At 40.9% G+C, this 18,206-nt stretch overlaps 1 protein-coding gene across 1 annotated transcript in view; it reads left to right on the top strand.

Moving 5' to 3' along the window:
* LOC115086024 (myosin light chain 1, cardiac muscle-like) overlaps positions 1–18,206 on the top strand; it is a 49,568-nt gene that overhangs the window by 8,637 nt on the left and 22,725 nt on the right. The window contains exon 2 of the mRNA XM_029592605.1: positions 14,013–14,040. Coding sequence (XP_029448465.1) covers positions 14,013–14,040 — 28 coding nt within the window. The remainder of the gene's footprint in view (positions 1–14,012; positions 14,041–18,206) is intronic.

Here is an 18,206-nt window from a genome sequence, read left to right as displayed (position 1 = left end):
TCATTAGCTAGAAAAACAGGGCACACTAATTGGTATTACTGCACACTAGGGGGCGGATTTTAAAAGGGTTACATGCGTAATATATGTGCGTAACCCTTTTAAAACCTTCCTACATGCGCCGAGCCTATTTTGCACCTTATAAGTTGCAACTAATAAGTTGCACCTGCCCGGCGGCAGGTGCAACTTATAAGTTAAAGGTAAGGGGGGGTTTTAGGTAGGGCTGGGGGGTGGGTTAGGTAGAGGAAGGGAGGGGAAGGTGGGGGGAGGCAGAAAGTAAGTTGGAGGGAGGCAGAAGGAAAGGTGGGGGGAGGCAGAAGGAGGAAGGCTGCGCAGCTTGGCACACACAAGTTGCACAATTGTGCACCCCCATGCATGCGCCGACCCTGGATTTTATAACATGCACGCCGCTGCGTGCGCATGTTATAAAATCGTGCGTAGATTTGTGAGCACCGGGTTGCGCGCACAAATCTACGCTCACGCATAATTTTACAATCCGGCCCTAAGTGACATGCAGTGCGCAGTAACTCCGTTAGTGCATACTGACACTAAATATGAACTTTGCCGAAATTTCGGCAAAATACGCTTTGCTTTTCGGGGCTACCGAACAACAATGAATTAGACAGTTTCATAGAGATTGTCTAATTTGTGAAAAACAAATGCACATCCTAATGGTTAATATGACAGAAGAGAGGATAAGACCACTGCAGGCAGGCCTGCTCTACTACTTGCAATACTGGCAGGTCTCCATATGATACCATCCTTGTCTTCTGGCCCATATCTTCCAACAGGTAAGATGCGTCACTTGTGGGGCATATTCCGGCATGTTCACTTGCATCAGACAACACAACCAGCAACATTTCTCCCTGAGTTTGGAATCATTCAAGAACAGTTTTCAAACAACTTATGTCAAGAACGACATCATGTGGGTGCGAAAAGGAGTTGCAAGTGATACCTTTCTATTGGATGCACGAATTGATTATGTTTGTCAATTTATACAGCTTGTTCTATGAAGTATAAAGAGGTATCTCTTGCGTATCTGCTGAGGCTGAGAGAGAAACTTTGATGCAATGTTCTAAATACAGTAAGGTCCTACAATGCAATTACAAATACTTTAAGAGTGAAGAATAAATAAAGGGCTAACAGCCTATTAACTGCTGGATAAACTAAATAGTTGTGCCTTTTCAGTATTGCCAGTGCAGTTTATGGGGGGGGGGGAGGGTTTCTTACTTTTCTGGTGCTATTTCAATGAGCCCTAAAAGTCCAAAATAACTGCGATGCAAAACAATTCCATCTGTGGTCCACAGCACATATTCTGGTTGGTTCTGATATTCCTATAAATGTGGGGCAGAGGCTTCCTAGCAGCGTAGCTTTACTGAAGCTAGTCTGCTTTTCTGCTATCCAAGTGTATGTAGGACAAATTTAATGAGTAGCAAGTGTTTGAACGTCTCTATAGTAGATGTGCAGCAAGCAAAAAAGGAAAGGGGTTGAAGCATTACTCATTCTGACTTTCTCAGAATGGCATTTTCAGGAAACGTGAATTGAAATCCCTGATCCAGGCCTTTTGATTGACAAACCTCGCAACTCATGATCGCAATTCCTTTTGGTGTTTGTGCTCCCTATTAATGGGAATATCTGACTGTTTTTATCACAGTTGCTGTTTGACAAAACCTGGCTGTCTCTTACAGTTTGGCCTCCAGATGCCAAAATGATATTGGATAAATCAAGCCCAAAATCTATAAAACTGCAGCTTTTTCAGAATTGCAGAGACTTCTGAAGAAGGGACCAATGAGCTCCGAAAGTTTATGTACAATATAATTTTTTTTTTTTTTTTGCTGGTCCAGATAAAAACATATGCCAACCTCTGTAGTATCTTTTCCTTCCCTGGAGAAATACAGAAGCAAACATTTATGCTCTTTTCTCCTTCAAAATCATTGTCTTTTCAAAATCATTGTCTTTTTAAGGCAAAATTCAATGGCATCTACAAAATTTACTAATACAGGAAAAATAGCAAATTTCAGTCTCATTACACGTTGCCTTAGAGTAAATTGTTCAATCACCATTCCCTGCAACAATTCAGAAAAATAACTGCATTACTAGTTAGAAGCTATTATCTTGTAGGTTTCATTAGCGTTCAAGTATTGCTGTTCTCCCACTAGCTCCTATGTTCTCTTCTTTTGCATTTAACTAACACAGGATTCAATCTCTCCTCTAACCACCTGAGTGCTCACAGTATTTATTGACTTTTTTCAGATTGGTATAGAAACATCTGAACAAACATATGCTTTGAGGCTTAGGGGAGTCAGCTTATAATATGCGGTTTGAAACTCAAATATCATGTTGCTAAAATATATATATCGGGTAATAGCCAGTCTGTAAGTGTTTTACATTTCTGAATGTTGCCAGAAACCAGCCATATTCTCTAAAGCAATTTTCACTCTGCTTGCTGATGCTTCACATTGCTACTCATTATGGAAAAAAAAAAAGCTTTGTGCTCAAACCTCTGGGAAGCATGTTCTTGATAAAGAATGTATAGCATGGCCATGTTTAACCAAGGAAGAGCCCATTTGCTTCAATGACCTTATGGAGAAGGAAGTAAAGGCCCCAGGACATCATGGGCACTAGCGTTTAAGGTCTTCCAAAAATCATTTTTCCCTGGGCACAAACTAGAGGACAAATCAGACTCAAAAGTGTTTACTGGCATCAGGGTCTTCAGTCTTATAGAAACAGGAATCCAGGTACTACTTGAGGCTGGCAACTGTTTGTATTCTACTGTTTGACTACACACACCTTGAAGCTCAGCAGGATATGACTTAGAGACCTACATAAGAACATAAAAAATGGCATGCTGGGTCAGATCAAGGTCCATCAAGCTCAGTATCCTGTCTCTGATAGCAGCCAGTCCAGGTCTCAAGTGCCCAGCAGATCCCAAAAAAAAGGAGATCTATTTCTTGTTCTTCACTATTTCCCCTAGTCTACCCGCAGAGGCAAAAGGGTGACCGAGGCCAGCATGTGCCATTTTAGAAATGGCATCACAGCACACAGAGGCCTAAGGGGCGCTCCACTGTTAGACCACCAGACAATAATAGTAAGGGATCTGAGGTTTTAGTCCATTTCAGAGAGTAAAACAGTGTTTTATCTGTGAAAATGGATTTCATTATTGCTCTCTGAAACAGCTAAATGAAATACTGACTGTACCCACCACAGCTCTGTTTAGTTTATCACTTGAAATAGGAGAGATTCCAAGAAACTGATATCATTCCACGAAGGTGAGAACAAGGAGAAAGCAGACAATTACAGACTTGTTAGTTTGACATCAGTGATGGGCAAAGCAATGCAATCAGTACTGAGGGATAGAATAGTGCAGTACATTGAAGCCATTGGGTTACAAGATCCTAGATAAGAGTTTAACGAGGAGAAAATCTTATCAAACAAATATTATTAATTTCTTTGATGAGGTGACCTAAGCAGTAGATCAGAGAAATATAGTATTAGTGGTCTATCTAGCTTTCAGTAAAGCATTTGACACTATTCTACCTAGAAGACTGGTGATCAAGCTAGCTAGTTTAGAAGCTGGAGAAAAAGGTATAAACTGGGTGATATGCTGGTTGATCAACAGGATTCAGAATGTGTTAATCAATGAGGCTCATTCTAGTGAAGGGAAAGAGATCAGTAGGGTACCTCAGGGATCAGTGCTGGACTCAGTTCCTGACAATGTCTTCAAAAGTGGCATTGAGGAAGGGCTAGAAGGGAAAGGGTGTCTGTTTAAGAATATAAGAAATTGCCATGGGTCCAAGGGTCCATCAAGCTCAGCATCCTGTTTCCAACAGAGGCCAAATCAGGCCACAAGAACCTGGCAATTACCCAAACACTAAGGAGATCCCATGCTACTGATGCAATTAATAGCAGTGGCTATTAACTAAGTAAACTTGATTAGTAGCAGTTAATGGACTTCTCCTCCAAGAACATATCCAAACCTTTTGTGAACCCAGCTACACTAACTGCACTAACCACTAGGGATGTGAATCGTTTTTTGACGATTTAAAATATCGTCCGATATATTTTAAATCGTCAAAAATCGTTAGGGCCACGATACAATACCAATTCCCCCGATTTATCGTTAAAAAATCGTAAATCGGGGGAAGGGGAGGGCAGGAAAACCGGCACACTAAAACCCCCTAAAACCCACCCCCGACCCTTTAAATTAAATCCCCCACCCTCCCGAACCCCCCCAAATGCTTTAAATTACCTGGGGATCCAGCGGTGGTCCAGAACGGCGGCGGTCCGGAATGGCCCCCTCAATTGAATCCTTTTGTCTTCAGCCGGCGCCATTTTGCAAAATGGCCGCCGCAAAATGGCGGCGGCCATAGACAAAAACGATTCGACGCAGGAGGTCGTTCCGGACCCCCGCTGGACTTTTGGCAAGTCTTGTGGGGGTCAGGAGGCCCCCCCAAGCTGGCCAAAAGTTTCTGGGAGTCCAGCGGGGTTCAGGAAGCGATTTCTTGCCGCGAATCGTTTTCCGTACGGAAAATGGCGCCGGCAGGAGATCGACTACAGGAGGTCATTCAGTGGGGGTTCCGGACCGCCGCTGAACGACCTCCTGCAGTCAATCTCCTGCCGGCGCCATTTTCCATACGGAAAACGATTTGCGGCAAGAAATCGCTTCCTGAACCCTGCTGGACTCCCAGAAACTTTTGGCCAGCTTGGGGGGGCCTCCTGACCCCCACAAGACTTGCCAAAAGTCCAGCGGGGGTCCGGAACGACCTCCTCCGTCGAATCGTTTTTGTCTATGGCCGCCGCCATTTTGCGGCGGCCATTTTGCAAAATGGCGCCGGCTGAAGACAAAAGGATTCAATTGAGGGGGCCGTTCCGGACCGCCGCCGTTCTGGACCACCGCTGGATCCCCAGGTAATTTAAAGCATTTGGGGGGGGGATTTAATTTAAAGGGTCGGGGTGGGTTTTAGGGGGTTGGCTCACGATTTTAACGATTTTTCACGATATTTTTAAAACCCAAACGGCAACAATACGATTCCCTCCCCCTCCCAGCCGAAATCGATCGTTAAGACGATCGAGGACACGATTCACATCTCTACTAACCACATCCTCTGGCAACAAATTCCAGAGCTTAACTATGCGTTGAGTGAAAAAGAATTTTCTCCGATTAGTCTTAAATGTGCTACTTGCTAACTTCATGGAATGCCCCCTAGTCCTTCTATTATTCGAAAGTGTAAATAACTGAGTCACATCTACTCGTTCAAGACCTCTCATGATCTTAAAGACCTCTATCATATCCCCCCTCAGCCGTCTCTTCTCCAAGCTGAACAGCCCTAACCTCTTCAGTATTTCCTCATAGGGGAGCTGTTCCATCCCTTTATAATTTTGGTTGTACACAGTATTCAAGGTACAGTCTCACCATGGAGTGATACAGAGGCATTATGACATTTTCCGTTTTATTAACCATTCCCTTCCTAATAATTCCAAACATTCTGTTTACCTTTTTGACTGCTGCAGCACACTGAGCCGACGATTTTAAAGTATTATCCACTATGATGCCTAGATCTTTTTGCTGGGTGGTAGCTCCTATTATGGAACCTAACATCGTGTAACTACAGCAATGGTTATTTTTCCCTATATGCAACACTTTGCTATTGTCCACATTAAATTTCAGATTATAATGAAAATTTCAGATTATAATGAAAACCTGCAACAGAATAGATAAATGAAATAGATAAAATGAAATACATTCTAATAAAGACTGGAAGGACTTTAAAACCAGCAAAATCATTCTTTTAGAGTATTGAAATCTAAAGGTCAAAAACCATTTTTGGAGAGGGAGAACTAACAGTCACCAAACAAAAAAAAACACTTGGTAGCTGGGAAATCTACCAGTATACTTGAGTGCATAAACAAAAGTGTCACTAGTGAAAAGAGGGAAGTAATATTATCTTTGCATTAATTTCTGTGAGACCCCACCTGGATTGCTTTATCCAATTCTGGAGACCAAATCTACAAAATGATATTGAGAAGGTAGGAGTGGTTCAAAGGAGGAACACCCAAACAATGGTTAGCCTGCACCATAAGCCATATACAGTACAAAATATATAGAGAGAGTGAGCTAAGATGTACTCTGTAGTAGAAGAAAGAAGGGGAAATTAGGACATGACACAATCATTCAAATATCTAACAGGCCTTAATAAAGCATCATAAGTTAGCTCTTTTCCATAGCATAAATAAAGAAAGAAAGAATAAAAAGGACAGGGACAATAATAATATAGTCACAGTTGATATCAGCAGAAAATGATCAATTGGACCATCCATTCTGTCCAGGATTTCTTGTCCACATTGCTAAGACTATAGCCCAGCTGCAAGCTGTAGAATATGACCACCTGTGTGATATCATGCCTGTCATCCTTCTGCATTATAATAATGGGTAGCTGAGCATGTGAAGATGTCCTTTTCAATTAACATTCAGAACTCTTCCCTTCCACGTCCAACCACAAGTTCTCACAATAATCCAATAGCAACTAACACCAACTTGACTATTGTACAAACAGGTCCCCATATCCTTTTCAGCTAGCACCCCACCAACACAGACCCACCATGCCAATCAGTTAATACAAGAAGCATGGAGCCGGCCAGACAGTCATGGCTATTTGAGTGCCTGGGCATCTATTAGGACTTGTAGTTACTACTGTACTTGCAACCTCCAGACAGACCCAATTCAAGCACGCATGGAAGAGACCCAAAGGAACCTTAGTGGGAGAAGAAGGGAGAACACCATAAGCTGATTAAGAAACCATCTGTAGGAAGAAACAAATGGACAAATTGGATGAACCAATAGGTCTGTGTCTGCTGACATCATCTATGTTTTATGCAAATATGGATAGAACAAATAACGACCCATTAAGTTCAGAAGAAGGATGTTTCTGGGGGCCTAAGTAGTAAGCATTTCCCAACAGACATAAAATAGGAAAAATCCTTTAGTACTTCAGGCCCTAAAAAAGTGAACAGCAGGAATATCACCAAATTCCATTCCCTGAGGTCTGGGTTTTTTTTAGCATGTTCATTATGAATATTCTAGAATATATTTGTACACAGATTTTCCAGTTAATGATTAATTTAAATATTTGTATTAGATGGAAAACTATGCAACTAAAGATATGACACATCTCTGTTATAGAAGAAAGGGTTCTTTATTTTGTGATTGTTTAAGCTACAGACTATACTTGTCCTGGAACTGTCCTCAAACCTGTTACTGTAGACTTTTAAAAATAAAGGGGCAGATTTTCAAAGGGTTAAGTGCTTAAGATATGAGCATAACCCCCGAAAAGCTGCCCCTGCCTGCCCCTGCGCGTGCCGAGCCCGCATAACTTCTTCAACAAAGGTAAGGGGGGGTTCTAGGTAGGGGAAGGGAGGGGAAGGTGCGGGGGAACGAAGGCAGGCTGCGCGGCTCGGCGGGCGCAAGTTGCACAACTGTGCACTCCCTTGCACGTGCTGACCCTGGATTTTATAATATGCACAGGGCTGCGCGCACATGTTATAAAATCGGGCGTAGATTTGTTAGTGCCGGGTTGCGTGAACAAATCTGCACCCGTGCACAGGTTTTAAAATCTGCCCCAAAATATATGATCTTTTATTTATTTAAAATTTGTTTTGGCTGAGAAGCTTTTTCCTGCTTCTCTGTGTTTTTAGCTTAATCAGAGTTAACCATTACTAGGGCTATGGTGCCATGAGCTTTATATGCAAATTGGATTTCTCCCCTGTTTTTTTCAACCTTCTTCCATGTAGCCCAGTCAGCTCAGTGATATTGCTTGGCCAGAGGCCATAGATGGACACATTTTGGAACTCAGAATATGTGCACCCTAAATATTTCTTATAGGTCCACTGTTGCACGATGGCTGCAATCCCCTCACCTAAGGACTTGTGAACTTTTCTTGAGCAGCATCTCTAGTTTCTACTGGACCAATGAATAGAAGTCAGGTCCAGAAATCAAATTCATGTCTTTCAAGATCAGTGCAAAACAATGCTACTTCACCAATAGATGGTCTAAAACAAAATTAATTTACTGGGTGTTCATATTTGATAGGATCCTAATTGACAACTACTGATCCAAGGAATGAAGTGCATCTGAATTTTGTTGCCTTCCTCTGCTAAAGAACTACACCAGAATGTGGACACAAACTTCCATAGCTTTTGTACAGTGCTTCTTTACTTCTCCAATAAATGCATATGGAACCAATTTGAAACCAATTTTGGGTGTTTTCTAGATGGTTTTGTAGATTACGATACCTTTAATTGGACTAGTACTAGAATTATCCACAAATATTGTAGGACATGAGTTTTTGGGACCATTAAAGTCCCATTTTTGAAAGTTGTTTCTGAAGAAGCAACCTATGAGATCCAGAAAACTCATGTTGAACAATGTTTAGATAATTCTTATACTAACCCAAAAGAAGCCCATCCTGAGCTGCAGAATCTGTTCTTCTCTTTGACCAATATGGTTACTTGAACTTTAGAAGAACATAAGAACATGCCATACCAAGGGTCCATCAAGCCCAGCTTCCTGTTTCCAACAGTGGCCAATCCAGGCCATAAGAACATGGCAAGTTCCCAAACACTAAGTCTATTCCATGCTACTGTTGCTAATAATAGCAGTGGCTATTCTCTAAATCAACTTAATCAATAGCAGGTAATAGACTTCTCCTCCAAGAACTTATCCAATCCTTTTTTTAAACACAGCTACAGGAGAACAGTAATTAAACTTCATGCATCACTTATAGGAAGTGAGTGCCTTGTACTTTGTACCAGTGGGCCTGCAAGCTCAATGTCAAAGAGAAACTCCATGCAATATATCCAATTGAAAATGAAGGGCCGACAGGGAAACACGGGTACTTTTGTACCCATGTACTTCACCCCTACCTTGAAGAAGGTTCAAAGCATGTGCATGAAAGTACATGCAGCCATTTCAAAATTAAATCTTGTCATGTAATTTCACTATTCCAGCTTGTCCCAGCCCTTTTAACAGCCAGCAAAACTACATGTGCTTTATGTACTTTTACCAGTACTGGCGGGAGGCAGTATTCTAATTGTGTTGTAATGTGGGTAAAAGTATGTCAGCACGCATAAAAATTTGAGATTATTGCCCCCTATATTTCTAACTATATTTTAAGTTACTGTTTTGGGTTTAAATACTTTTCAATAGTACCCATGAAAGTAAAGAGTTGATTATAGACAGGTGGGATTCACTCAGGCTATAGAATAGAATCAAAGTGGTGGCTGTAATAAATGATGTTTTATTTTGAATGGATGAAGATGGATTATTCAAGACCTGTCAAGTGCATTCGATCTAGTTGATATGGTAATAACATTTTAATTGACATATGTAGACAGTTGAACTGGTTGGGTCAATTATAGCTAGCTTTATTCTTTCCATAGGGATAGATCTTTCATGGTGAAATTTAACAATTCTGTTTTGAACACATGTCCATTGTGGTGTCCTTCAGGGTTCATCTCTTTTACCCTTTTTGTTTAACATTTTTATGTCTTCATTAGGGTGTTGGATCCATTCACTTGACAATACTAGACATTTAGATGCTGATGATGTCCAATTGATCGTTCCTTTGGGAAAGATTCTGGTGGGGGCTTTAGAACAGCTAAACAGAAATCTGATGGTTTTAAATAACTGATTTAAGGGGAATTAGATGGCTATTAACACTAAGAAAAGAAAATGAAGAACATCAGTCACAAGCATAGTGAATTTGTGGATAAGGTTGAAGGAAGTTAATGTGACACCCATCATAGAACTTGGGAACTTCGGGGTCAAATTAGAATCTACTCTTACATTAGAATCACATGTTTTGGTTGTGATTCAGATGGCATATTGTAAATGCATTTATTTTATTTATTTAAAACATTTGTAAACCACCTATCTGTCCAATCTTGGCGATTCTTAGCTGTGTACAATAAAATCTCAATCCAATAAAATCAAATAAACTGTACAGACATACAAAAATAATATCTAAAAGGCAGAAAACCTAGCAATCACATCTAACCTTCATCCTTTAGTTTCTGAGTTTTATTCCCAAAGGTCAAGTAATTGAGCTTAACCTTTATGTGAAGGGGTAATGGTTTCCAGATTTGAAGAGCAACAGTGGGAAACAATCTGCTATACAGTCTAGATTTCTTGACTGCTTTGAAAGTTGGAACTACTAGCATCAAGGTCTGGGAGGAACACAAATTCCTAGTAAAAGCATGCTAACTTAACCTATTCTTTAGATAAGAAGGATCATTTCTTCTCACGACTCTGAAAACCAAATACAGGATCATATATTGCATCCTACCTGATACTAACAAACAACCATTGCATCTATCACAGCAGTAGCTGTGCCAATGTCCTCCAAGGACATTCCAAAATTATTCTTACTGCCACATTTTGCACCAATTGAAGCCTGTGTATCAACCTCAGAGGGAAATCAAAGAAGAGCACAGGCCATTATGTTCGTCCAGATGAAACAACATGAATGACTGCATTACAACCTTAAAAGAACTCAAATCCAAAATGGGACAGAGACAATGCACTGAGAGAAGTTTATGGAATGCAGACTATACTAGTTGAGACTCCTGGCCTTCTAACATCAAAGATGAATCAAACCTCACCCCTAGAGACTTCTCTTGATCCACCTTACTAGCACCAATATCCACCACAAATGTATCTGGTAACAAGCCCCCTGACTCCCCCTCAGTTCCAAAACTTCTGTTTTCAGTTCATTTAAGACCAACTTATTATGCAATAACCAATTTGAAATAGTTTACTTGGATCCTTTGAGGTGACTAGAGATGTTAAACTACTTTTACCCAGTGGACAATCTGAATATCATCTGACGGAGCGCACTGTTAGCCGGCATTTGGACGCACATTTTGGATGCGCTAGCTTTACCCCTTATTCAGTAAGGGGTAATAGTGAGCCCAAAATGCGCGTCCAACCCCCCTGAACCTAATAGCGCCTGCAACATGCAAATGCATGTTGATGGCCCTATACGTATTACCGCGCGATTCAGAAAGCAAAATGTGCAGCCAAGCCGCACATTTTGCTTTCAGAAATTAACACCTACCCAAAGGCTAATTTCTCCGGGCACCGGGAAAGTGCACAGAAAAGCAGTAAAAACTGCTTTTCTGTGCACCCTCCAACTTAATATCACGGCGATATTAAGTTGGAGGTCCCGAAAGTTTAAAAAAGTCAAAAATAATAAAAAAAAAAAAGTTAAATGGCTCCGCGGCTGGCGGGTCAAAAACCGGATGCTCAATTTTGCTGGCATCCGGTTTCCAAATCCGTGGCTGTCAGCGAGCTCGAGAACCGACGACGGCAAAATTGAGCATCGGCTGTCAAACCCGCTGACAGCCGCCGCTTCCGTCAAAAAAGAGGCGCTAGGTAAGGTAGGTTAGTTTTAGAGATGGGGAGGATAGGGGAAGGGGAAGGAAGGTTAGGCAGGGGGTTAGGGAAGTTTCCTCCCAGTCCACTCCTTAATTGGAGCGCACTGGCAGGGAACTGGGGAAGGCCCGATTGCATCGCGCGTGCATGTTATACAATTGGCGCATCCATGTTATAAAATCTACCCCATATTATTTGCCTTTGCTTTACATGTAGCAAAATAAGAACAGAAAGGATGACTGGGGAGTAAAGTTTTTAGCATCAATTGACCTTATCACCGCTTTGTAAACGTATATGATGATTTAATCCCTAAGTTATGAAAACAGAAGGCTTTTTTTTATAACCATGTTACTTAACTGTTTCATTACTTCTAAAGTACCTTGACCTTTGATGTGTTCACTGTTTTCCATAGAAAATATATGGTGCATGAAAAACAGGTGCAAATGTGGCAAGCTTAAAAATGAAAGTGTGAACATCCTCTTTAAAACTGGCTGTAAAGTCTGCAGGTGAATAGCACCAACAAACGTTGTCCCAAAGCAGAGAGCTTTTGAGAACTGGCCCATTGATGCATGGGTTATCATTGAGGAAGAGGAAGGCAGGAAGAGATTATGGTAGTGGGAGAGAATGTCGAAGTGCAGATACTCAGCTAAGTGCCAGTTTCAAATTTTGACCACAGTAGCAGTGAACTTTCTGATGATGCATGAGGAAAAAGGAATGTGGTTTGGACTGATGTTTTTCCTTGGAACTGGAAAAACCTTAGATGTGTACTGTATGTGTAGAATATAAAAATTACAACTGCCTATGAAAGCTATGTATTAGATATACAAAAAATATCTCTTTCAAATGAAAGGCAAAATAAAAACTGATTTCCTATTCCCTGTTAACTATTGAGAAATGGTTATTTTCTTAGTAATATGTCAAGACAAGGAGAAATACTAGGATCTGATCTAGGCTTCTTCCCTACAACAGTCCTGGCTTCTTGATGTATGCTCACAAACGGGCCAATACAGTACACTGTTAACCTGCCATTGGACGCGCGTTTTCCCTTACCCCTTATTCAGTAAGGGGCGGAAAACAAGCGTCCAACCTGCCAAACTTAATAGTGCCCTCAACATGCAAATGCATGTTGAGGGCCCTATTAGGTATTTCCGCGCGATTCAGTAAGTAAAATGTGCAGCCAAGCCGCACATTTTACTTTCAGAAATTAGAGCCTACCCAAAGGTAGGCACTAATTTCTTCGGGCACCGGGAAAGTGCACAGAAAAGCAGTAAAAACTGCTTTTCTGTGCACCTCTGACTTAATATCATGGCGATATTAAGTTGGAGGTCCCAAAGAGTAAAAAAAGTTAAAAAAAAAAAAATTTTGAAGTTGGACAGCAGCTGTCGGGTCGAAAACCGGATGCTCAATTTTGCCGGCGTCCGGTTTCCGAGCCCGTGGCTGTCAGTGGGCTCGAGAACCGACGCCGGCAAAATTGAGCGTCGGCTGTCAAACCCGCTGACAGCCGCCGCTCCGGGCCAAAAGGAGGCGCTAGGGACGGGCTAGTGTGAGTGCCTGTGCGCGGACTTTACTGAATCGGCCCGACTTTACTGAATCGGCCCGAAAAGCTCTCCAAACTACCAGCAAACCTTGCCAATATCCTCTATTACTTGAACTGTAAACACTGAAGGGTAGATTTTCAAAAATACGCGCAGACGTTCATGTGTGCGCGTGCTACCCGGCACGCACACATGTATGCTCAATTTTATAACAAGCACGGACAGGCGTGCGCATGTTATAAAATCGGAGGTCAGCGCGCGCAAGGGGGTGCACACTAGTGCACCTTGGGTGTGCCAATACCTGCAGGCTTCCCCCATTCCCACCCCCTAAACTAACCTTCCCACCCCTTCCCTTAACCTTTCCCCCCTAGCCTTACTCTAATCCCCCCAAATTGTTATACCTTTTATGCGCTCTGGCAGCCTGCCGGCATGCGATCCTCTGACCCAGCGGCAAATGGCCGCTGTGCCGGAGACCTCTGGCCCCACCCCGGACCGCCCCCGGACTGCCCCTTTTGTAAAGCCCTGAAACTTAGACACGTCTCGGGGCTTTACACGCGCCGCTGGGCCTTTATAAAATAGGCCCGGCGCGCGTAGGGCTTTGAACATCCGGCCCTGAGGCTGTTGTATACTCAGTTGAGAGAATTCAACAAAATAATGATGGATTCATAAACCCATTTTCTCTGAATGTGGGCTTTGTAGTGCACCTCCACTTTGTCCATCCTGCCCCTTCCCCGATTCTGTATCCTCCAAGAACCTTCAGAGCTATAGCATTCCTAAGAAATTCACTAGAATTCTACCAGTTTTGATAGAAACATATATTTGGTGGACTAAAGGTACTAGAAACATGCACACTGCTTGATTGAAAATGTTGGAGACTAGCAAGATGTTGGAAATTGGAAAAGTATACAATTCCTCCAAAAGTAATAATATATGATGCTCTCAAACCATATAGTAACTAATGCACAGCGAGTTTTAGTACAAAATACATCATATTACTTCAGAAACAGTAGAGTTGCTATTATAGATTATAAAATATTTCTTTTTATTTTCAGATTGAATTCACAAAAGATCAGATTGACGGTAAGGATTCAATTTGCTCATTTATTTTGAAGATATCTTACTTATTTTACAGTGGAGAGAACTCTAACTCAACATTCCACATACTGTCAGAAAACAGGCTGGCACAGAGATGTGAACAAGTGGATCTATTTTCTTTTCTTTTAAGGAAAATCTAAAAAGTAAAAATGAAATTGACAGGACATCATCTACTTGTGCATGCAGGCATGTTAGGATGCATTCATTTATTTATTCAAGTAGAATTTAATTATAAAATATTTGAACCACACAAGTACTCGGTAGGACACCTCTAAATCTATATTTGGAATCTCCTTAGTGGCTGCAACCTGCTGCCACTGCTCCATTGAGGAGAGACCTTCAAGCTGTGAGGTCCTATTGAAAATTACAGTGCCCTTCCCTAGGACAAGAAAACAAACTACCTGAGGAAAGTGGAATTTAACAATCTAATGTAATATAAACCTCACATCTTGTATGGCTCTATGCATTGTTATAATACAGAAGTTCTTTATTCTGATTTGGTTCTTTTGGATCCATTACATTCAGCATCATGTGGTTGATCACCATCTACCTTTTAATATTAGGTAGTCCCTTAGTATGATTTTTTTTTAATGTTATTATACCATTCTTTGATTATCTGTGAATAAAAGAACATAGGAAATGCCATATTGGGTCAGACCAAGGTCCATCAAGCCTAGCATTCTGTCTCCGCCAGTGGCCAGTCTGGGACACAAGTTCCCATCAGATTCCAAATAGTTGCTCTATTTCTTGCATCACGCTCTAAAGAAATAAGCACTGGCTTTCCCCAGCATGCCTGACTAAGAACTGTTTATGAACTTTTCCCTCAAGAACTTGTCCAATGCCTGTTTGAATCCACTTTGTTAGTTGCCTTGACCTTGTCCTGCAGCAACAGATTCCATGGCTTAATTGTGCAGAGTGAAAAAAAATACTTCCAAGGATTTGTTTTACATTTATTTATTTATCTATTTATTTATTTATTTAGCATCTTTTTTATACCGACATTAAAATACACATCATATTGGTTTACATCATAACAAAAGGTTGAAATTACAATGAACGGGGGGGGGGCGAGGGGAAGGACAATGAGTACAGAGAACAAGAGAAATGGGGGCTCTAGGGGAGAGCCAGAGAATCAAACAAAACGAAAGGGGAGGAGGAATAAGATATGAACATATTTACAGAATTGGATAAGAAATGAACATGTTTACAGCGAGAAGGGAAAGGGGGCAATGGAGTAGGGGAAAGAGGGGGTGTAGGCTAGTCTGGGAAGGCCTGGTGGAAGAGCCTGTCGGTTGCAAGTTTCCTAGAGTGTCCCCTACTCCTAGTGTTGTTTGAAAGGTTAAATAACAGTTCCCTACTTACCCGTTCCACTCTGTTCATGATGTTATAAATATCAATCAGATCCCCTTTCAGTCGTCTGTTTAGCCTTTCTCCGTAAGGGAGCTTTTCCACCCACTTTATCATTTTTGTCACCCTTCTCTGTACCTTTTCTATGTCTTTTTTGAGATGGGCAACCAGAAAGGCACACAATGCTCAGGGGTGTGGTCGCACCATGGATCTAGCAACAAACACAAATAGTTGGATTGATATAAAAATGGACTTTATTGAATCTTGCCCTCACATACCAGGTGTGTTTATATTATAGACCTTCATAACATCCTGCGGTGTTTGGGGCTTATCTGCTTCTTGCTTAAATCACTTGTGGGATCATCTTTAATCATCGGTCTTTCCACCACTGGTGCCAAATTGCTTTTTTGTATTTTTCCTAAAGTTTTTTCTATTCCCAGCTTCAGAAACACTGAGGAGCCTATGTACCAAAAGCATGTTAATTTTAGAAAAAACGTTTGGGAAAAATACAAAAAAGACATTTGGCACCAGTGGTGGAAAGACCGATGATTAAAGATGATCCCACAAGCGGTTTAAGCAAGGAGCAGATAAGCCCCAAACACCGCGGGATGTTATGAAGGTCTATAATATAAACACACCTGGTATGTGAGTGATGGGGTATTGTGATGAATAATGGCACTTTTGAAAAATTTAATAATTTAATTGTTGATGTGGTGCTCTACAATCCATAGGTATCTTCTCAACATCCATTTCAGTAAACACTGAAGCAAAGAAATCATTTAGTCTTTGTACTATGGCCTTCCTTCCCTAACACTAAACATTTCAAAAGGTTGATCATCTTACTGACTGGATATTCCAGTATTTATATTTTTTAATGTATTGACCATAAAACTAAGTAAAGCAAAACCCATGTTTTCTGTTTGGTTCTGGAAAGTGGTGAATGGAAGACATTAGAAGTACAGAAATAGAAAAACTGTAACAGGCCAGCAGAAGGAGAATATCGTTTCTCCTATGGCTGAGCTTCCCAAATCTGTCTTGAGGACCCAAAAGCCAGTCAGGTTTTCAGGCTATCCAGAAAGAATATGTAAGCAATATATTTGCATATATGGAGTCTCCAGTACACGCCAATATAGCTCATTTATATTTATTGTAGACATTCTGAAAACCCAGCTGGCTGAGGAATCCCCAGGACAGGTCATATATGCTCAGAATCTGGCATGTTTACATGCATGTTAAAATTAACATGCTTTTGGTACATAGGCTCCTCAGTGTTTCTTTTGGAAAGGTTTGGTTTTCCTGCATCAGTTGACATCAGTGAATAAACCTTGTTTAGAATAATGTTTCTGAAGCTGGGAATAGAAAGGCCAAAGTAACTTTAGCACACCAACTCAAGACAGTGTTTTTACCACTTTTTAATTAGCCTACTTTTGTGTATGTGTGTGGGTATGTTTTGGGTTTGATGTCCTATCCACACCAAATTTTCAGAACATGTCAAGGGAGATGTGAGGACTTTAAGAGGAGTGGGATTTCTTTTTTGATCCACCCCTATCCATAAATCAGAGAAGCATGCACATGCAAATCCCCAAATTGTTTCCTTTAATTCTGGATGGAACTTCTTGTCTACAATTTATGTCACCTATTTCCATTTAATATTTCAGTAGTGTTCCTCACTGTAAAATTGTGCATGCACTTTTAAGCATGGATAAGGTGACTGTATGAATTGTGCAAGAATATGCGCATAACTTTATCCATTTCAAAACAATGGACTACATTATGTGCATTATTGACATGATGGTTTTGAAAAGGTAGGTTATGCATGTACATTCATAACAGCTACTCAAAACACCTCCAGAATGCCTCTTTTTATGCATTCAAATTTATGTGCATTCGGGTAGATTTTAACATAAGCGCGCCTGCAGAGGAAAATTAAGGGTTATGCCCCTTTTCTGCCTATTTTTTTGGGCGCACGCACATCAATGTACATGTGCCCTTCCCAGCTATTTAAAATTCACATAGCTCCTGTGCGGCCCACGTACATGCGTACGTGGCCGTTTTTGCCCATGCAAGGCTTTTAAAATCTACCTCATTGTACAGAACAAGGATTGGTGTGTGGATTTCGGAGCACTGACTAAACTGTGAATCTAAAGATCTGTTGCATAGAAGCCTTACTGCCTCAGACTTTGATGTGGTAGTCATGCGATAAAGCAGTGCACATTTTATCTGGAATGGCTGAGGTCAGGCTTGTTCCAAATAATCATTTTTTTCTGGATAATGGAAGTACTAGATAATGGATGTTTTCTGATAAAAACAATGTTGAATAATGGGAGTTTTTCCAGATACTAGAACAAATGAAATTAATCACTTTTCATATCATAGAAGATTTTCTGGATAATGGAACATATGAAGCCAACCAATTTTTGGCATATAGAAGTTTCTCTAGATAATGGAATACAGGCTAAAGCCCATGATTTTTTGCAGCTAATAGGTGTTTTGGATAAAGAAACTTTGGAAATGAGGTGGTCCACTGTTAACATTTACACCATTCTCAATTACTGAAAGCAATAGCTGTGAGACTGCATCTGTGCAGACTCTTTAACTAAAAATAGTGTACCAAGTCTAATATTTATTGCTTCACCAGCTGAGAAAGAAGGTAATCAAAGTTTATGGTCTAGTTAATCTAGACCCCATGATATTTAAAATTTCCGAGCTGGGACCCATACACTGCTCTGACATCCTTCTCTGAGAATTTACCTAATTTATTTCTGTTACCAAGGAACAGTGCTTAAGCTTGGCTTGCAGTTTGG

Source organism: Rhinatrema bivittatum, chromosome 2 (assembly GCF_901001135.1).
Source record: "Rhinatrema bivittatum chromosome 2, aRhiBiv1.1, whole genome shotgun sequence".
NCBI lineage: Eukaryota > Metazoa > Chordata > Amphibia > Gymnophiona > Rhinatrematidae > Rhinatrema > Rhinatrema bivittatum.
The sequence above is the reverse complement of the archived record's forward strand: the minus strand, read 5'-3'. Positions and strand labels throughout refer to the sequence as shown.